Source organism: Varanus komodoensis, unplaced genomic scaffold (assembly GCF_004798865.1).
Source record: "Varanus komodoensis strain SLA01 unplaced genomic scaffold, ASM479886v1 scaffold6_2, whole genome shotgun sequence".
NCBI classification, from domain to species: Eukaryota; Metazoa; Chordata; class Lepidosauria; order Squamata; family Varanidae; genus Varanus; species Varanus komodoensis.
The window spans coordinates 7,447,135-7,470,802 of record NW_025336346.1 but is presented as its reverse complement, the minus strand read 5'-3'; the positions used below and the strand labels follow the sequence as shown (position 1 = coordinate 7,470,802).

The 23,668-nt window shown below is 46.0% G+C and overlaps 1 protein-coding gene across 1 annotated transcript in view; it reads left to right on the top strand.

Moving 5' to 3' along the window:
• The window catches only part of LOC123034264 (inter-alpha-trypsin inhibitor heavy chain H3-like), a 37,358-nt gene that overhangs the window by 3,167 nt on the left and 10,523 nt on the right, over positions 1-23,668 (top strand). Inside the window, exons 2-15 of the mRNA XM_044451508.1 lie at positions 2,936-3,096; positions 3,538-3,642; positions 6,722-6,884; positions 6,972-7,082; positions 7,186-7,314; positions 7,824-7,940; positions 11,561-11,729; positions 12,776-12,901; positions 15,310-15,491; positions 15,640-15,822; positions 17,034-17,173; positions 19,315-19,460; positions 21,504-21,539; positions 21,749-21,847. Of these exons, the coding sequence (XP_044307443.1) occupies positions 2,936-3,096; positions 3,538-3,642; positions 6,722-6,884; positions 6,972-7,082; positions 7,186-7,314; positions 7,824-7,940; positions 11,561-11,729; positions 12,776-12,901; positions 15,310-15,491; positions 15,640-15,822; positions 17,034-17,173; positions 19,315-19,460; positions 21,504-21,539; positions 21,749-21,847 (1,867 nt within the window). The remainder of the gene's footprint in view (positions 1-2,935; positions 3,097-3,537; positions 3,643-6,721; positions 6,885-6,971; positions 7,083-7,185; positions 7,315-7,823; positions 7,941-11,560; positions 11,730-12,775; positions 12,902-15,309; positions 15,492-15,639; positions 15,823-17,033; positions 17,174-19,314; positions 19,461-21,503; positions 21,540-21,748; positions 21,848-23,668) is intronic.

The following is a 23,668-nucleotide window of genomic DNA, read 5'->3' as shown; positions in this document are numbered from 1 at the left end:
CACCAACTGGGGGGGAGTATAGGGCAGCTTGTCCTGCACACCAGCAGGCTGTCCAGCCCAAAACTCAGCCAGTGAATCAGTAATGCGGATCAGTTTGTCGTGTCCACAATGTTGTTGTCTAAACCTGGGGTGCCACATGCTGAAGAGGAGATGCTAGCCAACAAACACACCGGTACGAACTTGTGGAACCCCAAGGTTCTGAGCCAGTTCTTGAAATGCTTTTGGGTATTCTTTGAAGGTGTTGAGAGATGGGCAATACAGGAGCAGCTCGCTCTGAGAATGTGCCAGAATGTGCCAAAAGCAGTGCAAGCAAGAGTGCATCCCATTTCCCTTGCTCTGTCTACATGCCGCATGTTGTTATTGAACTCCACCCATTCCAAGTCCTTCTGGTGGAAGGGCATCAGCTTCAAGGCCAAGTGGATGTCGCACTTCCATAAGGATATCCGAGCCATGTACCCCGATCAAACTGACAGCATGGCCAAATGATGCACAACACACTGTTGTGGGCTTAGGCAGGATGGTGTTCTGACAAATGGGGTGTGACAAATGGTGGACACATCTACATTCAGCTGGAGCTTTCTTTGGCATTCCTAGTGGAGAGGTTCGGAGGCTGGGAAGGGGTAGGCCAGCCCCACTTGGAATAAGTTGACAAACTAATCCTCATGCAAGTTTAGCTCTTTGGTCAATTGCTGAATGTCTATGTGGTTTCATCCTTCCTGTCTACTACCTCTTCTTTCCTTGCTTTCCCCCTTCCTTCCTGTACCTCCAGTTTAAAAAGGGAGAAGACAGCTATATAATATCCATCTAAGATCCTCTCCCTGATTTTCCCTAGGAAGATTATACTTGGGGGTCATACTCATCCTCAAATGTGGAGGAGTTGGCTCCTTGTCATTGCCAACTTAGCTGTGACACCAGACTTCTCCTGGATCCAAGCCAGCTGGGGGATTTTCTAGCCCTTTTCCTTAGGACCCACCTGGGTAGGTCTGCGATGTGGGCATCACACAACCCATAATATATTGCTGGCTTGGAGGATTCCCCCCTCTGATGAGGAGTTCTCACCTGAAGACGCCCCCACTGCCTGATTCCTCTTCAGACTTGAGTGCAGCCAGTCTGGTGCATCATTTTGCCTTGCTCTCCTCTCGGCCAAGCAGCTTTCCTTGACTTCTAGGTACTTCTGTTGGCTGCTTGACTCGCTACTGCTGCTCCATGAATGGGCTGAAGTGCCCCATTGCGCTCTCTTCGTCCTGGTCATGCATGCTTTCACCCTGGCTTGCCCAAGTCTGAGTTTGTGGATTCACTGCTCTGCTGCCAGCCTTGGGCTTTCTGATGCTGGCTGATCCCACAGGCTCCATGCCTTCGACTGCCTGGATGAGCTTATCTACCCATCAGCATTATGTGCATCGCCGCTTCAGTGCTGGCTTCTCCGCAGCGGGAGCTCTATGTTGCAGCTCTTGGCCTGAAAGCCTCCTTGCCTACCACCTGCGGGCAACACCACCCACAGTGTTCTGGGTTGGCCAGCCTGACCACAAGTACGTGGTGGGGAGGTCACCTGGTGTGGCTCCGTGCTTGTGCTTTTCCTCTTGGGTGACATTCCTTCCCTGGCGTGCCATTCCTTAGCCATAGTTCCCCGACCCGTAGAACCAAGTCATCGGTTCCTGGCAGGTGCTATAGTGGCCCTTCCTTTTCAAGACTGCAAGTTCTGCGAGACGGATGGGTGCTCCCCTGCCAGCTGAGGCCTGTCCAGGAAATGCCCCAGGCTGTCCCAAGAAAACCTGTCTCCAAAATCTCCGTCCCTGCGGGGAGCACGCACCCTTCCATGTCCATTCCTCCCTGACCTGTCTTCCACATCCCGCCACTGGGCTGCCATAAGGCATGTCTTCCTCGTGGCGATTCTTCCTTCACCAGCCTGGTGCTAAGATGGAGCTCTTTCAGTGGAGGGGTGGAAATGAGAGCCCCTTTTTGCCCTGAGTAGACGCACCGGACAAGACCAGGCTGCAGCCCTGCTTGGATGGTCTGCCTACCTCTGAAGCGGCAGCCTGCTTTGGAGGACTGCTTTTTCCTTTGGGGTGGCGGCAGGGGAGCGGACATCCTCCACCTGTCCTTCCTGTGGGTTCCCAGGCTGAGGACAAGTGGCTCAGATGACTAACAGAGGCCATGCTGGATGACTATCTAGAAAGGGGAGGGTTCTGGAAATAAGGGAGTCCTTGTGGGGAGGGGGGTGTTGCTGGTGAGCCCCTCTTTTTGCAATACCAGGAAGGTGTTTGTGCATCCGCTCTGGCCTCTCCAGAAGAACCATCCCTGCCCCTCGCCCCGTGCGGCACCTCTGCCCATTCCTGGTGGGCTGCCACCCTCACACCCCACCTGTTCTTTCCTGGTGTCCTGCTTTTTCTCTTCATGAATGTTCATGGTGGGAATATGTGGGGAATATGTAAAGAGGCCAGCCCACTATATGGATGAGGAGTGGATCAGAGGGAGGACTTCCACCAAAGGCCTGCTCCTGAAGGTCTCTGCACTCTTCTACTCCATGGAAAGCACAACTAGGAGTCCCATGGCTGGGACTCAGCTGTTCCCCACGAGCAACCGGTGTGCCCTGAAACCGACCGCCCGTCCCTTCACAGGACGGTGCCAGGGCACAAACGAGACCTGGGAACCTGGGATTGAGCTGTATGAGAACTTTGACTAAGAACTGAATGACTCAAATGTGACCACAGCAGGCAGGAATGTTTGCCTGTTTGTGAATTTGTTAGATACTGAAATTATATGTTATACTTGCGAAATATTCCTTGGCATCCAATTTCCTATGCATTTTCCCCTCGTGTCTAATGTATCTATGAAAATAAATACATAATTTAAAAATATCTGGGAACCTAGGCTTGGCAGTAAATGAATTCATAGCACCAAATTCATATATCCCTTTTCTCCTCCTCTTTCCCAGAATGCCATTGAAATCCTCAGCCTGCATGTGGACTGCAAAGTTACATCACGGTTTGCCCACACAGTCATCACCAGCGGTGCTGTCAACAGAGCCAATGAATCCAAGGAGGCCCTTTTTGAAGTAGAATTACCCAAGACAGCCTTCATCACAAAATTCAGCATGTAAGCTCATCTCCTGCAGTATTCCTGAATCTTTTGGGCAGCTCAGACGAGCTGTCAGGATGAACGACTGACAAAAACAATTGCCAGCTTGTGAGAGCAGATGATTTTGCAGAAGTTGTTTCTCAAGTAGATCTCCTCAAGTGTTCAAATGTAGGACAAAAGGGGTGGATATATTTGTCCACCACAATGAAGTCTAAAATAATTTTTTGCAGAAATGTTAACACGGCTTGGAGTTTTAGCTCTAGAATTTCTAATGTGTGGATAAAATCTGATTGGCAGAGGTCATACTAGGAGCATGGAAAGTTTAGTTTTCTTGTTGTTTGTGCCAGTGATCAAGAGTCTCGTACGTATCACTCACCCTCTGGTTTCCCTGCCTCTTTCTGGACCTGTGCCTGTTCCTCCTCCAAATGACTTTACATGTTTGAAATGTTGATTTTTAAGGACCATAGATGGAGAAAGATATCCTGGAGTAATCAAAGAGAAGAAATCTGCACAAGACCAGTATGATGCTGCCGTTTCACGAGGGCAAAGTGCTGGATTAGTCAAGTAAGACACAGATATTTTCCTGGCTTTTTGTTTTACATGTATTCCTCTCCACTAGAAGAACCTTCCAGTTCAGTAGAACTGCTGAACTGGAAGGCCAGCAACTCTAAGCTACTCAGAGCCCAAGTGTGGGCTATGTAATGGCATATAAATGGAAGGAAGGAAGGAAGGAAGGAAGGAAGGAAGGAAGGAAGGAAGGAAGGAAGGGACAGAAAAACAACGAACGGCTGAACAGCCAAACAAACAGACACGGCTCAGACTATGTCTGTCCCACAAAAAGAAAGAAATAGGAATTATAGCAGTGTAGGAAAAGGAATTTCAACCCATTTAGCTTCCCTCAGCAGTACATGATAAGCAGCTAATCTACCAATCTTCCTTCCACACAACTAGGGACCCCCCAGTGCCTGATTTTACATCTGCCCCCTGTCTCAACCATGTGTGAGTTCATACCCGCATGGTTACTCCAGTCCACAGTTTCTTACCTTGTCGTATGCAACAAACGATCAAGAGGTTTCTGTGTTTACCTGGTTTCCATCCTTACCACTCAAGCCCACTTCTGCTTCCTTTCTCTCAGCTCCATTCCTGGCACCAACCCTTCCCTGGCTGCCCTCCTTCCTCCTTCCCATCGCCTCCCTCCTATGGGAAACTCCCCTCCCGTCCATGTCAGTCTCAGCTTTGAATTTTTCCTCCAGAGATGGCAGCTCGCCCCTCCTTTGCCACCCACCAGTCCACATGCCAGCTGTCTGATTCGGCTCCTGTCCACATCTCCTCCCATTCCTTTGGGTCATCTTCAAGAACAGTCCCCCTTCCCTCTCTCTTGCTAGAATATGCATCTCCATGGAAATGCCCCACCGTCCCAACACTCACGTGCCCAGATCCTCATACCCCCACACAAAACCCTCCCCACAAGGAAGATCCATCTGTAGCAAAGCAGATCTTCATTCCAGGAGCATCAAAGGGGGGGGGGGGTCTCATGTTATGAAAAAGAGTTATTCAGATAGAAACTACGCTCCTCAAAAATGCCTTAAAACTCTTCTGATGTCTTCTAAGCTCTGCTACCCTCAAGCGATGCCCAGACCCTAATCACCGCCCCCCCCCCCCCCCATATAGCGTTCTCCCCCACGCTATCGTGCATCCAGCAACTGGATACCGGTCTGCTACTCCCGCCTCATACTAGACCCTTCCCGTTTCCTAACCTCATAGAAATCTGCCTGTACATCTGCATCTTGCTAAGGGCACCGAGAGCTGCCTGCAGGCCTGCTTTGGGGGAAACGGCGGGGACGGGACACGTTGGGATCACAGCTGCATCCACCACCTGTACATGGAAGCCCTGCTAGGACACGCTGCCAGGACCACTGCTGGTGGCTGCCTTGCATCCATGGCAGAACAGAGGTTTGGAGCGACTGTGGCACCTCCAAGGGCAGTCCGCTCAGATCCATGGAGAAAGCGACGCATGCATCTCCTGCACCTCACGTCTGGCTGCAGCGAGCGAAGAGGAGTTCGGAGGGCAGGGGGCTGGTTGGGGCCCTCGGCCGGCGTGGCATCGTGCCCAGCGCCCAGCCAGGCAGTCCTGGGTTCTCCTCCAGCAGCACTTCTCCCCACGTCTCATGCACGGTGTGCAGGATGTAACACTCCGTCATCACAGCCGGGTGCTGTCCTCCTCTGCGTCGGGCAGGGAGCACCACCACACCTTCAGCTGCCCAAAGGCATCTCCACGGGGAGCCTTGTGGAGCTCCTAGTGCTTGAAGTCCTTCTGCTCGGCTGGCCTGGGGAAGCAGGAGGGTGCCCTTAGCCACGACTGCAAAGCAAGCCTCAGGGGCCAGATGGGCTCCCTGTGAACACACACAGGGGAGGGGGCTTCTGAAGAAGACGCCCCTGTCCAGAATGTCCACCAAGGGGGAATTCCAGAATATGGCTGTAGAGTGTCTCCGCCCAGTACTGTGTCTCCTCCCTTTTGAATAACAGCAGTCTGGTTTTCCTGCTCATTTGTGTGCTGGAATAGTTCACAGTTCCATTCCCCAGCCAGTTCTGTGAATTTGGCAAGATCCCTAGCCCATGGCACTCTACCTGCACAATGCACTGATCATTTGTAATGAGAGGTTCCTCTGATGGGGAGGGAGGCTGAGTCGGGCTCCTCTGGCTGGCCTGCCCATGGACCCAGCTCCTCCATTTCCAAACAAGTGTCCACCTGCTGTGGTGCCTCCTCCCATTTCTGGGCTTCAGAGCTGTCTTCTCCTGGCTCATCTCCTGCCAAAGAGAGGCTCGTCTTGAGGTGCCCCACTGCCAGAAGGTGAGAAATGCGAGAGGAGGGCTCTTTCAATCAGGGTTGGGATGAGCCCTAGAGGAATCCGCACCTCGAGCATCCAGGGGCTTCCTGCCGTGCTTGACCTGGTCCTGCCCAGTGAGCTGAGCTGAGAGGAAGTCCACAGATGCTCACAAAATGAAGGCTCTGCATCCAGCAACCTTCTTCTGTGCCAGAGAAACAGGGAAAGCTGCCTTGGTGGGCCGGGCCTCCCCTTCCCTGCTCCAGCTCCAGCTCCAGTCCAGCCTGCATTTCCCTGGGAAACGTACTCCGCACTGTTTCCTGGGGGCACACCTGCCGCAGCCCAGGATGCTCCTCCTTTGGCTCCAAGCAGAGCACTTCCCAGCCACATGCCTCCTTGGGGGCACATAGGTGGACTCGCACTTTGGCTGTTGCCTGCACTACATGAGTAGATTGATTTTGCCTGAAATCTAAGGAAAACAAATTTCAGCAATGCTTGTTCTATTGCCTAAGTTCTGCTCAGAATCTCCTTTTTACATCATTGCAAAACTGATTTGTGCGGCATGAATGTGAACAACCATTGCACAGCCATGGTTTTTGTCATCTTGAGGTTTAGCTGATTCTTTGCAGAGAATATCTATGTTAGTGACACATGTGTAAAGACGCATCCCTTATATGAATGACAGGACGCATCCCTTTGGAACCTTATGATGAGGGAGGATCCATTGATAGACCTACACTCCACCCACAATGGAAAAATAAAGGTGAACTGGCCAGTGGTTATATAAATAAGCCTAAATTATACTTCCTCATTTTCAGATCAAGTGGAAGAAAGTTAGAGCAGTTTCAAGTTTCAGTCAATGTTGCAGCAGCTGCAAAAGTCAACTTCGAGTTGATCTATGAAGAGCTACTAAAGCGGAAGCTGGGAAAATATGAATTACTGATTAAGGTCAAGCCCAAACAGTTGGTTAAGGACTTTCAGGTACATTCTTGGAAGAGGATTTTGTCCTAAGTGTCATTTTACAGCTGCAAGAGATGACCCTGTGCCATTTCTTTAAAATTTCTTCAGATTGATACCCACATCTTTGAACCCCAAGGCATAAGTTTCTTGGAAACTGAAAGCACTTTCATCACCAATGAACTGAGCGATGCCCTCACAAAAGTGCAGGATGAGACCAAGGTATATGAGACAAGTGGAAACTCTTACTGTTCTTAAAGGAATAAATCACATCTTGTCCTGCTACCTCAGCTCCAGTGCTCTTATCTCTGTATCTAATTTTCAGGCTCACATTTCATTTAAACCAACCATCACTCAACAAAGAAAAAGCCCCCAACTGGAGGAAACTCTGCTGGATGGAGATTTTCTCATACGTTATGATGTTAAAAGGAGTGCCACTGCCGGAGATATACAGGTGAAAAATAACCAGCTGATATAAATCACTAACTTTGGAAAATGGCCTTTTACAAATTGTTTGGCTGAAGTTTCAGGCATTGTCCCCTAAACTTCCTGTGAGTTCAGCATAATGAAGGGTGAGACTATCAAGTGAAAAACTGCCTGCTGTTTCTTCACTATTGCAATCTAAGCTTTGTCCAAAAGTTTGGACATACTAGTTCATTTCACAGGTTCTTTAGGAAGAGACAAGGAAGAGCTTCCCTTAAAAAAATGACACATACTTATATCAGTTTTCATGGGAGCCGAGGAAATTCCTATGATTTCACCACATTTGACTGCAAAGAGAAAGGACTTCTAATATCCATTAGAACAGCAGGAAATGTCTATTTCATGTTATGTCCTTTACTAAGGTAAATCTCAAGTGTAGCTTCATTATGTACTCTACCTAATGTAGGTTCCATTAATTTGTACATAGTCGTATTTAAATATGTACATGCAGCATATTAATACTACCTTTGTTTATTTCAGATTGTGAATGGGTATTTTGTCCATTATTTTGCACCCAGTCAAATGTCGGCATTTCCCAAAAATATCATCTTGGTAATAGATAAAAGTGGATCCATGTTTGGGAAGAAAATCAAACAGGTAATTTGTCACAGAGTAGAACATTTTCTGGAGTTTCCTCATGATGGTTTTCTCATGGTGATTTAGGTGCATGCTAAATTCCAATGACAACACAGTGTGATATGTCTATTTAAGAAATCATAATGAAGTGTTATTACTTCTCATGTGTCTGGCATCCCTCAGCTGGTCCCAGCATCCTCGATCTTTGAGAACTGAGAATTAGCTAAGAACTGTGGGCAATTTCAGTCTAGGGGTCTGCTTCAGTCACAGTAATCTGCCACTCTATATTTCAAGTTCAGGTTTGCTAGGATTTCCAATGGACACCTTCCTAAGCATACACCAGACTTTCTGCCCATTCTCGGTTTTATTCCCCTCTAGAGTCTTAAAAATCCATATTCACACACGCACCCAGGAGACTGGCATGCTGCCAAGCAACCCACAGTCTCCAGAGCGACGTTTACTTTCAGTCGTGCCTCTGTGCCCCACATTTGAAGACCCAGCTGCCTACAGAAAATATCAAAGGGTTCGGCGCGGGGGGGCAACCCTCCCAGTGGGCTGGGTCTGGTTGGTCCTTTGCCATGTGTGCATCACCAATTTGGCTTTTACTGCACCTTGCAAAAGCAAAAATGTGATTTGTTATTTGCAATTCAGATCTCATCGCTACCTTGTGTTCAGATTTTTGGCCAAGTTTCTTAAGTCCAAGGGGTTCTGGATCTCAGATCTCACTTTTGCCATGGATTTATATAACCCTCTGCAACACTCTGACAAGCAGCTAAAACTTTTTGACCCAGATGAGCCAGTGGGAGACTTTTAAAAGCAAGTGAGAAAAAGCAACAGGGAATTTCAAGACGGCTCCGAGGAGACAGAGAGAGACAGAAGTTATGAAAGAAAATTCTAAGGAAACTGTAAAGATACAGAGACAGAAAGGAGGTGACCTGATGACTTTTGGAGAAGATCTGGAACGAGAGCAAGAGAAGCCTTCTGCCTTTCCCACAGTAACCAGTCATTTGAGGCTTGGCATCCAACAATCAGCCAAGGCCTAGAGCACCTTCTGCATTCTGAACTCCATGGCTAGAAAGAGGCTCTGATCCACACAACTATGGGACTCCCCCCTCCCCCTTCTGTTCTGCGGTCGAGCCACTTCAAATCCTCCCCTCTCCCCTTTCTCCCCTCCTGTTCAAAAAATCCTACATTTCCTTTCATAAATCTTTGAAATTTGGTCCATGCATAATGGAACTAAATGGAGGAACTTAGGATCTAGTAAGAGAACAGGAAGTGCTTGACCAGGAAGTCTTCGGAAGGACTCTTTACCAGTCTGCCTAAAATGGACTGGTTGAGCACACATATAAATGAGTAAATCATTTTTTTTTCTAATTTAAAGCCTGTGGAGTGATTTTTGCTAATGAAATGTGGCAGCAGTTCCACAGTGTGATTTCTACCACAAGCAGTTATGGCACATGCTCTGAAACCTTCAGAAAGCCTGGATTTTGCAGACAAGAGCCAAGGAATGGATCCAAAGAAACAGAGCTTGGCATGCCTGAAAAAGGAGAGAACAGGAAAATAAATGCTTTACTGTCTATTACTGGAGATCAGAGAAGAAAGATATGTGCTAACCTACAGCTAAGCATGACCTCAATTTTTTAAATAGTATTTTTATTATTTTATTGATTTAAAATACAGAAAAAAGATAGGGGTGTGTGTGTGTGTGTACACACACACACACACGCGCGCGCAAAGTAAAATAAAATTGGCAAGGGATTTTGAACAAATATAGCCAATACATTGAAGCCCATAAATTTCAAAGAGACCAAAAATATTTATCTTTCCCTCATTCAGTTCTCTGTGGAAGTTCAGAAAAAAAGGGAATTATTATTCTTTATACCAACACATTTTCCAATTGCTTCAAATCAATTAGAAATCATCAACTATTTTTAAAGAGCTTCCTTTTACATCCTATTAATTGCACTGGGTAAAATAGAATTTCCATTTGTCATTATATTCTTCAATTGGTCTTCAATTTATATAATTAGCTATTTTTGTCATCACTGCATTCACTGCCAACTTATTTTTCCAGTCCTCAAATGTTGGGGATTTTGGTGTTTTCCATTTAGAGGCAATTGTAATTCTTGCTTCAGTAGCATGACCTCAATGTTGTCAGTATTGCTGGCAGCTTCACGGGGCTGCTGTTCTCCAAAGTGCTCCAGAGGAGAAATATAAATTCTTTACAGGAAATCACCATGAAGGAGAGGATTAGTTTGCCATGCCCCAGTGCTGTGACCTTTAGCAAGCACATGTCATTTGCAGAGCTGGAAAATTCTCTGACAAGGGGCAGAATTGTGAGTACTTACCAGGTCACCACTTCCAAGGACACCTGCTCCACCATAGTGACCTTCCTGTAGGCAAGGTGCCATAAACGGACCACCTTCCCAGCACTTCCTGTTCTCTTACAATATCCTGGGATTCACTAGCTCCATTAGTTGTATAACACACCCCTTTTCAGGGCACAGGTAGCCTGAGGGCTGGAAAACTGCACCTTAATTTGGAATGCCTTCGTATCTCATCCATCACTGCGTTACTTCATCGTTTTCCAGTGCCCATGAAAATTAATGGCTGGGAAAGTGAGATTTAATGTAGGTCTTTGGGCAAGTCCTTTTTTTAAAATATATTTGACCAGTTTGGGTTGGGGCTTAGTCTGAGGAAATGAGAATTTTGTGAGTAGCAATGCTCTCACCATGGCACCACCTCACACACTCCTGACGACCAGCTTGTGAGAACAGCCCACTATGCTTAAAACATAAAATAAAATAAAACTGGAGCAAAAGAGGAAGGCTGTGACCCGAAGAGGAATGGATTCTGGGGTCCATCGTCATAATGATGGTGTCAGCGGCTCCCAAAAGTTGAGGACTCTGCACTGTTTAGACTACATCGCTTTTGAATGAATGGAAAGCAGCACTGTAGAACCATTATTGTCTGGGATATGCACACTAATTTGTTCTACACTCCGTTGCAGCTGGGATTTGCAACACTTTAAGTGGTCTTACAGGGAAAGCTAAGCAAATCTTAGGGATGGAAAGGGTGGGGTCTGTGTGGAGGTAAACACCGGCAATGTGTTGACCCCTTCGCTACAACCCAAGAGTGAAGCAGTGTTTCTCAGACATATCCTTCCCCCAAAGCTGGTCCATTCTGCTGCTTCATACATGACATTTTTTCAACACAAAAATTATTTCCATTGAGGAATATTGCAATATAGCATGTGGCTTTTAGACACATGGATTGTATTCATATCAATGCAAGATCAATGTTCTTTCTACTCATCCCCTCATGATGGGAAAAAAATAAGCCTTGCAAAATTTCCATTTTGTCCAATCTGAGAATTTAGGGTTGGTAGCTTCAGAACAAGCCAAGACATTAAACCCCCTACAATTCATTACTTTTGTGGTTGGACACAAGAGAAATCCAGCTCACAGTTTGTTTTGAAGCTAATATGCAAGGAGGTACAAGAGGGCTGCGTGCCTGCCCAACAGACTCATTTGTATCTCGGTTTATTAAGCCAAGATATGCTTGCATGTATTTATTTTAGGTTTCCAATTCTGGCCATGACTATGTCCCTGAACATCATGTGCTGCTTGCTCATTTTACAGACAAAGGAGGCCCTGCAGAAGATTTTAGAAGATCTTAATCCCGAAGACCATTTTAACTTGGTTGTTTTTAGTGGACAAGTTGAGAAGTGGCAACCATCTTTGTTGCAAGCCACAGAGCAGAATGTGAAACTGGCCAAGCAGTATGTTCAGACCATTCATGAGCAAGGAGGTTCGTATCTTGATTGAGCGGGCTCCACAAGCTTTGCAGAAGAGTTGCAATCAGAAATGCTCATGGCAGACTATTCCTTAAACTGTACATGGCATGGTTATCCTAGTTCTCACTTTCAACCCCTTTCCCAGTTTTTCATTCAAGTAATTAAGTTTGTTGGTTTGATTTTTGTACGCTCCCCCCAGGCCCCATAGGCAAAGCTATCTACCTCCACCTCCACCTCCACCATGTCAGATATATGATCACATTCCTCCTTGATTTCTTTTTCTTACTTGGCCCTTTTAGATGTGACCACCAATTTAGATTTTGCTATTCAAGGGGTGCTCTTTGGCCCCTAGACATGCAGATTCCCAGATCTGAGGTCCATGGCCTGATCCCACTGCCCAGTGCCTTGCCAATGTTGAGAATTCATTCTTGAAGAGATGGTAAAGGGGGCATTCTGGAGCCTGGGCAAGGGAGATGACTGCAGAGGCTGGGGTATGAGCTGCTCTGTCCCTTCCGAGGCTTCCTCCTCCTCCTCCTCCTCCTCCTCCTCCTCCTTCTTCTTCTTCTTCTGAAGCGCTCCAGCTAGATGGCCTGGAAGGGCCGCCAAGGGCAAACGCAAAGTGTGGAGAGGTGCAGATCACTTCTGCTGCTCCTCCTGTTCTGCACAGGATGCTCATAAGCCTCCAAGGGTGGGCGCTTGGGTGCAGCACAGAGGACCAAGCCCCCTGTGCTTTTATTCACTCCTGCATGACTTGAATCTTTAAGCCTTAGTTCTACTTGCCTGACACATCCACGTGCATTTTCCCCACATCCTATGCCTTGACATCTGATTCAGTAGCACCTTTAAGCATGAGACACGTGCCGAATTAGACCAAAGGTCCACCTGGTGTACAATTCTGTCCATAAAGGAACCAACCAGCTGCCTGTAGGAAAGTCAGGACTAGGACATGAGTGCCATCATTCTCTCCCCTTTGCCTTCCCCAGGAAATGAGGACATAAATATACTGGTGGTTGTTCACGTCACACTAAGCCATCCTGTCATGTTTGCTTTGCTGTTATAGTAACAGATATCAATGCTGCTCTTCTGACTGCAATGAATTTGCTGGATGAAGCCACCACTGCTGAGTTATTGCCAGACAAAAATGTTTCAATGATCATTTTGCTGACTGATGGCCAACCCACTTCTGGTATGTTATGAACAGCATGACAAACAAGTTTGTTGTTTATATTCTATTAACAGCAATGTGTACTTAGCAACAATATGTCATATGCATAACAATATGTCAAATCCATACTTAACAACTTTAGTCCTATGCCTATGTTTTTCTTCCCCAAACTCTCTCTACTACTTCCTTTCAAAAAATTTCAATTTTCAAACCTTCCTCAAAAGTTTATCCTGATTAAAATTGTAGGATTTCCCCCAAAATGTCTTACACATCAAATGTTCTTTTCGGAATCTATACAGTATCTATCTATCTTCTGTATCTATCGACCTTACGTATATATTACTCCAACAATTAGCAGACTCTGCATGATCCTTAAGAAGGATTTAGGCTGTTAGCTCAACACTTCTTTAAGAGACGCTTGGTTTGACTGTGATAACACAAAGGCCACTGCAGTGTGATGCTGGCACAGAGGTTAAATCTTTCGTGGTCCTAAATGATTGTGTTCTGGGGCAGTCAGCTGTAGAACCAAGTGGAGGGGAGGCAATCCTGGATTGAGTCATAGGTGGGGCTGATCAGGATACAGTACAGGATGTACATGCTACTGAAACATTAGGTCATAGCTACCACGCTGGCATCAGATTTAATATACAGTTAGGCAGAAGACTGTCTGAAAGGTTGAATACATTTGCATTTGATTTCAAAAGAGGAAATTTCCAGAGACTAAGGGAACTGGTTAAGCAGAAGCTGAGAAAGGGAACCAAGAAAATGAATTCACCTCCTCAGCACCTGGGGATTACTCAAAAGTACTATAGTAGAGGCATAGAAAATATGCATGCCACAAGTGAGTAAAGGCAATGCAAAGTTCAAGAAATCACCAGCTTGGTTAATGAGTAGTCAAGGAAGTCATTAGGGAGAAAAAAGCGTCCTTTGAGAGACGGAAGTCTTGTCCAAATGAAGAGAACAGCAAGGACCACAAGATTGCCCAAGGGAGATGTAAGCAGACAATCAGAGAAGCAAGGAACCATTTGAGGAGCATACTGCTAATTACATCCAGCCCAATAATAAGGAATTCCCTATGTGCCCTCCCACCCCTTGAGATCTGAGGTGGAGGCCCTACTCTGGGAGCCTTCCTTGAAGGAGATTAGGAGGAAGAGTACCCGGAGGAGGGCCTTCTCTGCAGTGGTAGCTCAACTATGGAATATGCTCCCCAGCGAGGTTCGCTTGGCACCGACGTTAAATTCTTTTCAGCGTCATGCAAAATCCTTTTTATTTTCCCGTTATTTTAATGTTTAATTGATTTTAACTGGGGTTTAGTATATTCTGATCGGATGCTGTGGGGCTGTTGTATTCTATTTATTTATTGTAAGCTATTGAGACGCTCTGTAGAGGATGGGATAGAAAAGCTTTTAATTAATTAATAAATTATATATAAAAGCAACTAGAGAAGTGATTGGACCATTGGACAATAATAGAATTCAAGGAGCACTGGGGAGCGGGGTTGAAGATAGTGCAGAGAAGCTGAATGAATTCTTTGCATCAATCTTCACAGTGGAGCATGCAGAGCATATATCTGTCCATGAGCTTATGCATTCTGGAAGGGAGTCTGAAGAATTAAGGCAGAGAGTAGTGACCAAGGAAGAAGTTTTCAACTTTATTGATAAACTGAATGCCAGCAAATCACCTGCTCCAGATCATATCCAGTCTAGAGTCCTTAAAGAACTAGAACATGGAATTGCTGGCCTTCTTACCAAATATTTAATAAGTTTCTAAAAAGAACCCTTGTGCCAGAGGTTTGGAAAATGACCAGTGTGACACCAAATGTTAAAAAGGGATCCAGGGGGATCTGGGAATTTCAGGCCAGTTAATTTAACATTCCTTCTGGGTTAACTGCTTGAAAGCATCAGTAAAGAAGTAATCAGTAAACATACGGAGGGATAATCCCTGATGAGAAAAAGTCAGCATGGCTTCCACAAGGAGAAGTCTTGTCCCACAAAGAAACATACATTTATGTTTTATTACAAAATCAACAGTCATGCATATAAGAACTGCAAGTTAACTACACAAGTTTGCATGAACATCTACTACTTAGTATCTATACAGAAATAAGCACATAGAGGGACAAGCCCTGCTGAAGAAATATCAGCATGGCTTCTGCAAGGAGAAGTCTTGTCTCACTGACCTGTTGAAGTTCCTTGAGAGTGTCAATAAGCACACAGAAGGGGGCAATCCAGCAGCAATGGTTTACCTGGGCTTTTTAAAGGTTTCACCAAAAGCTCCTGAGCTAAGTAAGCAGTCATGGGTGTGGGGAGGTCCTCTTATGGATCGCCAACTCGCCTTCTGCCCATTTCTTCCAAATTGCTGCATATTTAGGCATGTACACACGCATCTTGGCCCAAGTTTTAAATGTATTTTCTAAATATGCCCAAAAGGTGTTACTAATGTCAATGAGATTCAAGCAAACATAAAGAAGGCTAATGAAGGGAAATACTTCCTCTACTGCCTTGGCTTTGGCTTTGATGTCAGTTACTCGTTTCTGGAGAAGATGGCCTTAGAGAATGGGGGAATCGCTCGCCGTATCTATGAGGACTCAGATGCAGCCCTGCAACTCCAGGTAAGGAAGCTGTGGGGTTGGGCAGAAATATTAAAAGCACACCAACTCATTTCTCAGTAATAGATCCAATTATGCTGATGACTGTGTGAAGCTGTACATAGACATTCATTTTAATCCACAGTCCCCTTTTCTGTCTGTCTCATTCAAGGGCTTTTATCATGAGGTTGCTACTCCCATCCTGAAGCAAATTGAAATGACATATCCCAACAATACTGCACTGGACATCACTCAGAATAGTTTCAATGTGCTCTTTGATGGCTCTGAAATTGTAGTAGCTGGAAAACTAGGAAATGAATTCAAGGTTTTCGCTGTGGAAATTAAAGCTAAAACAGTGAGTGCCTAATAAATTTGTCTTCTGTTGCTACTCTAATCATTTTTAAATGTTTGAGATTTTTGAAACTTGAATAGCTATTTGTTTATTAAGACCCACACTTTGCAATTAATAAAAAGTAAATAACATATGAGGGATACTAAAACAGAAACACAGATGAAGTAAATCATGGAATAGAATCAGTGCCGTGCTGGAATAAGAACAGCCAAAGGAGAAGAGGAAAGGCAGCTATTCTCTGGCAGGGCTCCTCTTTTACCTGCAGAAGGCCCAGGTTGAATCCCCAAGATCTCCAGGTAGTGCTGAAGCAAGCACACTTCCTGAAAGCCTGGAGCGCCACTGCCACTCCGGGTTGATGGACCAGTCTTCACCTGGTGCCAGAAGGATAGCAAAGTCTGTTCTGAGAATCTTATCTGGCTTCAAAGATGGTGTGTCACATCCTTTGGCTGGAAGTTCTGCCTCCTTGCTAACGGTGCTTTTAAAAATAAGAAAGAAAGGATTCATGGTGACCAGCTACAGCTGTGTTGGGCCCTAACTTGTTCATGGAGGCCCAAGTCCTGATTTTGCCTCTCTCTTTATGGCCATTTGCTGCCACCACCCCCAAATGGTGGGGCTCTAGGAATTGTTCTGAGGTCCAGCCCTAGTTGCACAACTAGGAGGGCAGATACAATTGCAGAGAAGGTGAAATCCACCCACTTGTTATTAGCTGACCATCCCTGTCAAATACATTTATTCATAATGTGGACAGCACTACACCTGTATATTTAAGCCAGAGCAGGACAGGTTTGGAGGTTCGTGTCACAGGAATCATGACTTTAACCTGTTTTCCCAGATACTATTAATCCGGCTGAGTTCAGAATCAAAAGAAGACGGCCTTAGTCTCTGGAACATCTTGATACTGTCCATTTATGATTATCAATCAATAAATGGATAAAATAACATTCAATCACCCGAATTCAGTCACTGAAAGTATCAGTTGTGGAATTTTAGATTGCAATGCTGATGGCTTGCAACAACTTAAAATTCCCCCCAAGTGTATGATTTAATGATTCATTATATTTACTATCTACTTTATTTAAAATGTCTTGGAATAGATGTTTCCTGTGACATCAGTTTAAGTAGAAAAGGAAACAGGAATCTCTGAAAGAACATCAGTTGCTGTTATCAAGATTGAGGATTACTTTGAATAACTCACACATTTTTGCTCCTTGCAGCATTCAAGTGACCTGATCCTTAATGAAAATTCACACGTGATGGAAAAGGAGCAAGTATTTCAGGATCAGGAATACATTTTTGGAGATTTCATTGAGAGATTATGGGCCTACTTAACCATCAAACAACTGTTAGAACAAATGTAAGATAATATGTTAAGGATAAGAATGTGGTTTGTCACTTGAGGCACAAAGCAGATCCATTATAACTCCACTGCTATGACTGATCCAAGCATGTAGAAGGCATGGTATAGTCTTCACACAGGTCTATACCATGCTCAGAACAATTGCTCCAAAGATAGATTGATTGATTGATTGATTGATTGATTTATATCCTGCCTTTTTCCTACAAAGGGCTCAAGGCAGCTTACATCATTCTCCTCCTCCATCTTATCCTCACAACAACCCTGTGAGGTAGGTTGGACTGAGGGTCTGTGACTGGCCCAAAGTCACCCAGTTGGCTCCATGGCTGAGCGGGGACTCGAACCCGGACCGCCTGAGTCCCAGTCCCATGCTCCTACGCACTGCACCACACTGGCTCTCCTAGATAAGGATTATTGTTCAATACATCACTTATTTAAAATCTCCCTGCATGTGGAAAGGGAGATTTCCCACTGGCGTGCTAGCCTTCCATGCAAAGAAACAGATAAGGTTGCCAGTAGACCAGAGACTGGTGGAGGATCCCTCAGAACCACTGTCTATTATCTCAGAGAAATCATGGGTGACAGGGAAATACCAAATGACTGGAAAAAGGCTAATGTTGCCCACAAGCTTCAAGAACAGAAAAGAAGAAGATCCTGGGAACCACAGACCAATCAGTCTGACATCAATCCCTGGGAAAATTCTGGAGCAGATTATAAAGCCGTCAGTCTGCAAACACCTTGAGAACAATGCCGGAATTACCAGAAGCCCACATGGATTTGTCAAGGACAAATCCTGCCAGACTGACTCACTGACTCACAAGCAATCCCATTTTGGCATTATCAGGATCTGAGAGAAGCCTCCAGGGCCCACAGCACCCCGCTTCCCTACGCCCCATTCAGAGGTGGGCCAAATGGCTGGATCCTGCCTGCCTCGAGAGGAAAGCAAGCACCGCAGCTGGGCGCACCCAGCCCCATTCCCCTTCCCACTGTCTGCCCCATGTGCCTTTTCCTTCCCAAGGGGAGGTGCATGGGACAAGCAGTGGCACCACCTTCCCAAGCCCCAGTTGGAACTTGGGAATGGGCGCAGGCCGCGTACCACCTGCTACTGTCACCACGGCTGGGGTGGTGGACAGGAAAGAGAGGCTCTGTTTGCCTTCTTCTACAGGAGGGGAAATCGAGCAGCTCAGCAGAGAAAGGGGGAAACAGAGCTGGAGGCATCCCTTCCTGCCCCCTGCCCCTCCTCCTTTCCAAGCAAGAGGTGCTCAAATTGTGCAGTGGCAGTGACTGCCCTCACCACCATCCCAGGCTCCAAGCCAGGCCTGGAAGGGCGTGTGGCTCCTGCCGCCCGGCTAGTGGTGCACTTGTGGGTGACACCTCGCCTTGAGGTGGGAGGCTGCAGGCCAGGCCTGCATGGTCAGCCGGGGCTCCTTCCAGAAAGGCTACCTGTGCCCTCCACACATGATCTGCGGTGCTCCGCAACCGACAGGTGAGCAAGGGGTACAGGTAGCCTCCAGGTAGCAGGGTGCCACAGCTGAGCAATGGGTCAGCTCGTGCTGGGCTTCCGAGCCCTTCCTTTCTCGCTGCCCTGCCAGTTTGCCCCCCGGTGCTCCTTGAGAGCGATCCCATTCTGCCAGCATTGGCAGGCACGCTGGATGGGGAAGTGGATGAGTGCCATCCTGCTCTTCTCAGGACTTCTGCAGTGCCCCCTGGGATACTGCGGGAGGACTCATGGGAAAAGGGCAGGGACACAGGCTCCTGCTGTGCCCAAGCATCTGTCAGTGTGTGGGTGCCACTACCCAGTGTGTGGGTAAACTTCCCGGGGTGAGGGGTTAATGTGCTGTGCAATTGCACCCATTATATCCTCCCTTCTGTTCTAGGGTTTTTCCTTCTGTGTAAGGGAAGCACTGTCTCCAAACTATATTTTAGGGTTGGAAGCACCTCATATTTTACTAAGAGGTGAAACAACGCCCTCACATCCTGACGACCCTATTGTATTGTCAATGTCCTGATGTGTGGTGTTTAATAATCTCCCTTGATGAGAGGGATTGAAACCCCCAATACAAAGCATGTTATTCCCTCCATTAAGCTTCTTTGAATCATGTGGGGAAATAGGGAGTGCTGACTTTACCTCTGCATTTCAGTGTTCTGGCTGAAGGAGAACAGCGGACAAACATTGAGGCCCAAGCTTTGAACCTCTCCTTGAAGTTTAGCTTTGTAACGCCACTCACTTCCATGGTGGTCACCAAGCCTGATGCTCAAGATGTGGCAAACAAACCTACTGAAGCAGGTAAATCAGCACAAAGTTCAGATGGAAGCAATCCAAAATGTTATATCTCCACCCTTTCTGAATAATGTTAGAAGAATGAAGGATTCTCTGTGTGCGCATGTGCATGTGCATGCATGCCCGTGTGTGTGTGTGTGCGTGCAAGCATGTGCATGATTCAAAGCAGCAGCAGCAGCGACAACGCATTTTATAACTGCATGGGAAGACACAGTCACTCACACTGAAAGGCAGACGTGTTATTGCTGGGGCAGGCAGAGGATTCGTACAATAGAACCTGGTTGTGTCTTTTCTTATACTGAGAAGACACATCATATTCTTTTCTTGCATAAGCACAACATGGCATTTGGTACATTTATTTGGAATGATGTAAGGAAAGCATAGTCTGCACCCAGAATTATGTAAAAGGGTTAAAAAAAAAAAGTAAAAGTAATTCTAGCCAATGACAGCAGCCCAGGAGTGCCCAAGTTGCAAGTGGGGCCGCTTCTGGTTGACGGCTGGTTGCGGGAGCCCAGGGAGCCTCAAGCAGCTGCCCCCAAGTGCCACTTGGGCGACAGCTGCTTGGGCAGAGTGGCTAGCTTTGTGTGCCACTCTGGCCAAACAACTCTGTAGGGGTTTTGGCACTCCTGGGTTTAAAGTGCGAACCAGGTTTGGGCAACTCTTTAAGCCCAGAGGAGGCTGATAAACTGCTTACAAGCTATGTCTTAACAGGGTGGCCTAAAGCCCAGGAGCTAGGTTTGGAAAACACCCCAAATAAACCACGGCAGGTTTGGTCAACATACTAAGCCACCTCGATTTATAAGCTCAGTGGCTTAGTGTGTCATATGAACTGGGTCAATGCATTTCAGCCACCCCAATCCATCTACTGAACCTTTACTATGGAGCTTTCAGCCCCAGTGGAAGCAGCCAGCATTCCAGGACTCATGTGCCCCAACAGGATCCACTGGGCTGCTGTCTTGCCTGGACACCTCTTCTGCCACTGATGCCACCTTCTGCTTGGGCATCATGATGATGACATGGCCTCACAGGATCAATCAGGGACTTACTGGTTGGAAGACCACCTGTAATGGGCTCGCAACCCATGAGGTCTGAGCAGCTGGTTCTGCAAGGGATTGTGCAACCGGTTGCATAAGTGGACAATGGCAGATACAACAGGAAGCACAAACACAATGCACAACTGCTTGTACACCCTTGCCTGGGTGTGGAATGGGCTTCCACGGGAGGTGGCTGAGGCCCCATCAGTGCAGGTGTCCAAGGATAGGCTGGACGCACATGGTAGGCATGTCATGAGCGGAGCCGGCTGAAGCCGGGGGTCAGACTAGATAGCCCAGGAGGAGGCCCCTTCTGACTCGCTCTATGTTTCTACTTGCAGAAATGTAATTTCAGTTGGATTCTTGGCATAGTTCCAAACCTAGTTTCTGCTAAGGCAACTTCCTTTGCATGGAATGCACGGGTGGATACTTCCTTTGCTTTATAGTGAACATAAGAACCGAGGCCCTTTCGTGCTGAATGGATGCACACTCACGGATCCTTCTGGGGAAATGCGGCTGTAGCCGAGGGGAGATCTCTGCGGCATGAGCTGCCTGCAGAGATCTTGCTGAGCACATCCTCTACAGCACCGGGAAGACGAGCAGCAGCACCCGCACTCGCGAACCCAATTGCAGTGACTGAAAGAGCCATGCACTTGCTGGCAGGGCATTGCTATAAAAATAGGCGTTGTCACCATGCCAGTGGTTTGCTTGAAAGAAAGATGTCGCAAACCAGCTGGCAAGCAAGATGGCAGCAGCTTCCTCATGGTGTTGCAGCAGATTTGCATTCTTCCCCTATGTGTTTCTTTATGGCTCATATGAATGACCACAGTTTTCAACAAGTATTTCACAAACATCTCAGCAAAGGATACGAGGAAGGAAAGAAGGTAGAAAGACAGGAAGGACAAAGGATGGAAACAATCTTCATTTTGTGCAGTCCAGTTTCCATTTTTTCTGGATCCCTTATTTGACTGGTCCTATGGTGTTAATTCTTTTCTTGCCTTTTCTTTTTTTGGTCCAGATAATGAGAACTTCCCACAACCTCTGAGACTTCGAGGTAAGTAATCTATTTCAGCAACTTAATCTTTAATACAGTCTTCTCCAACCTGGCATTGTCCAGATGTTTTAGACTCTGATCGTTTCTGACCCTTGGTCATGCTGGCTGTGGCCAATGGAAGTTGTAGCTCAAAGCATCTGGAGACAGAGGACTGCTTTAACACTATCTCTTGTACAAGGATTGCTTTAACAATGAGAAATGTTTCATAGGTATGAACCTGCTTCCTGTCAGAAAACAACAGCACCTGTATGATGACAGCACAAATTACTTCATGGCAAGCCCACACATCCGTTATTTTCACGGAAAAGGTATTCTTATTTTTCCTTTCCTTTCCTTTCCTTGTTTTTCCCAATGGAATGCCAGGGCCAATTTATGCATGAGGGTGCAATCATGCATGTTCAGACAGAAACTACAGGTCCCTACACAACTTTGTTGTTTACCAGTAATACATTGGTCTTCCATCAAACTGGCACCCTTAGAATGTGTTGGATTATACTTTCCATCATCTTCATCAAGTCAATGGGAGCGATGGGGACTGTGGTCCAATACCTTTGGAGGGTGCCAGACTGGGGAAAGCTGATCGTATCTCTGATAGTATGACAAAGAGATATGATAGTAAATAGTATTGCGCAATACAACAGCCAATGTGCAATTAAGGGCATTTTTAAAGAGGGAACAAGATTGCTTGTGTTTTGCTGGGCTCTGAGATCTTACCAATTCTGCCAATTCACCCATTCTGGAAGCACCTGCCCCCCATTTCATCTCACATGTTTCTCCAGAGTTTCCTGGAACAGAGAAAAGCTCCATTGCCCAGGTGGGCTTCTATTTGTATTACTCTGAAACCAACCCATAGGATTTTTCTTATTGTGGGCTCATCATTCCCCATTCATGGTTGTTTACAGGTTCTTTAGACAATGTGGCAACCCTTCAGTCTCTCTTTTGTGTCCACAGCACACTTCCACTGAATTTTTTTAGTGAGAAAAAATGGTACATAACTGAAAAAACAAAAGAAACCATTTTTTCACATTTATTTATTTATTTATTAAGACATTTTTATGCCGCCCCATTCGCCGAAGCCTCGGGGTGGCTTACAACACATAAATAAAAATTAAAATATATATATTAGAATAATAATAATAATGTGATATATATATATATATATATATATATATAGAGAGAGAGAGAGAGAGAGAGAGAGAGAGAGAGAGAGGCGGCCTATAAATATAAAAATAAATAAAATAAAAGCATGTACTTTTATGAAGTATTTTTGTTCAAAAAGGCTCTACCTGAGAAAGCAACCTTCATTCTTCCACCAAGGTGGGTGGGGAGAAGTACAGTGCTCTTTAGTGGTGAAGTTGAAGAGAAATCTGAGGACACGAGGTAAATCATTTGACATCGCATGAACCCACAACTGCACAAAATATATGTGGAATACCCCACACTGGTGACTATAGTAAGGACCAGAAACCTTTTCACACTGCTTTCACTGCTGGCTGCAGATTTCGAGATACACCTCTGCTGCGGTTCTCAGCTTTGGTTGGCCCAAGGCATTGTGCTGGATGAAGCAAAGTCCAAGAGTTTTAAAAAAATCACTTTGCACCACTGAGACACCACTCCGTACCATCATTACTACACACACAAGTACACACACTCATGGAGCCTATTGCTAAACAACAGGGCCAGCCCTGTTCTCAACTGAGCCACGTTCTCATGTTGACACCCGCCATTCTTCTTGGACAGCTCTGACTGTGACGTTAACTTCATTACTACTTTTTTTGTCACTGTAATGGCCTGTTCCAGGAAGATGGCATTCAAGGTACAGAATTTATTCCAGCAACATATTCCTTGGCACTTTATACTACCAGAAAATAACTGAGGAGCAATGAGAATTTCTTACAGTTTTCAGGAGTCGTGTGTCCAGTGAGCCAATAGGATTAAAATCCATTCGTCAATTTCCGAAACAACATGGGAATTCCAGTCATCAAAAAGGTATTCTATTTCGTTTTCCTACCTCAGGCAGTGATTACTGTCCAATTATGCATAAGTATTGGTTCAAATTTGAGAAAGGAGTTCGACAAGGCTGTATACTGTCGCCCTGCCTATTTAACTTATATGCAGAGCACATCATG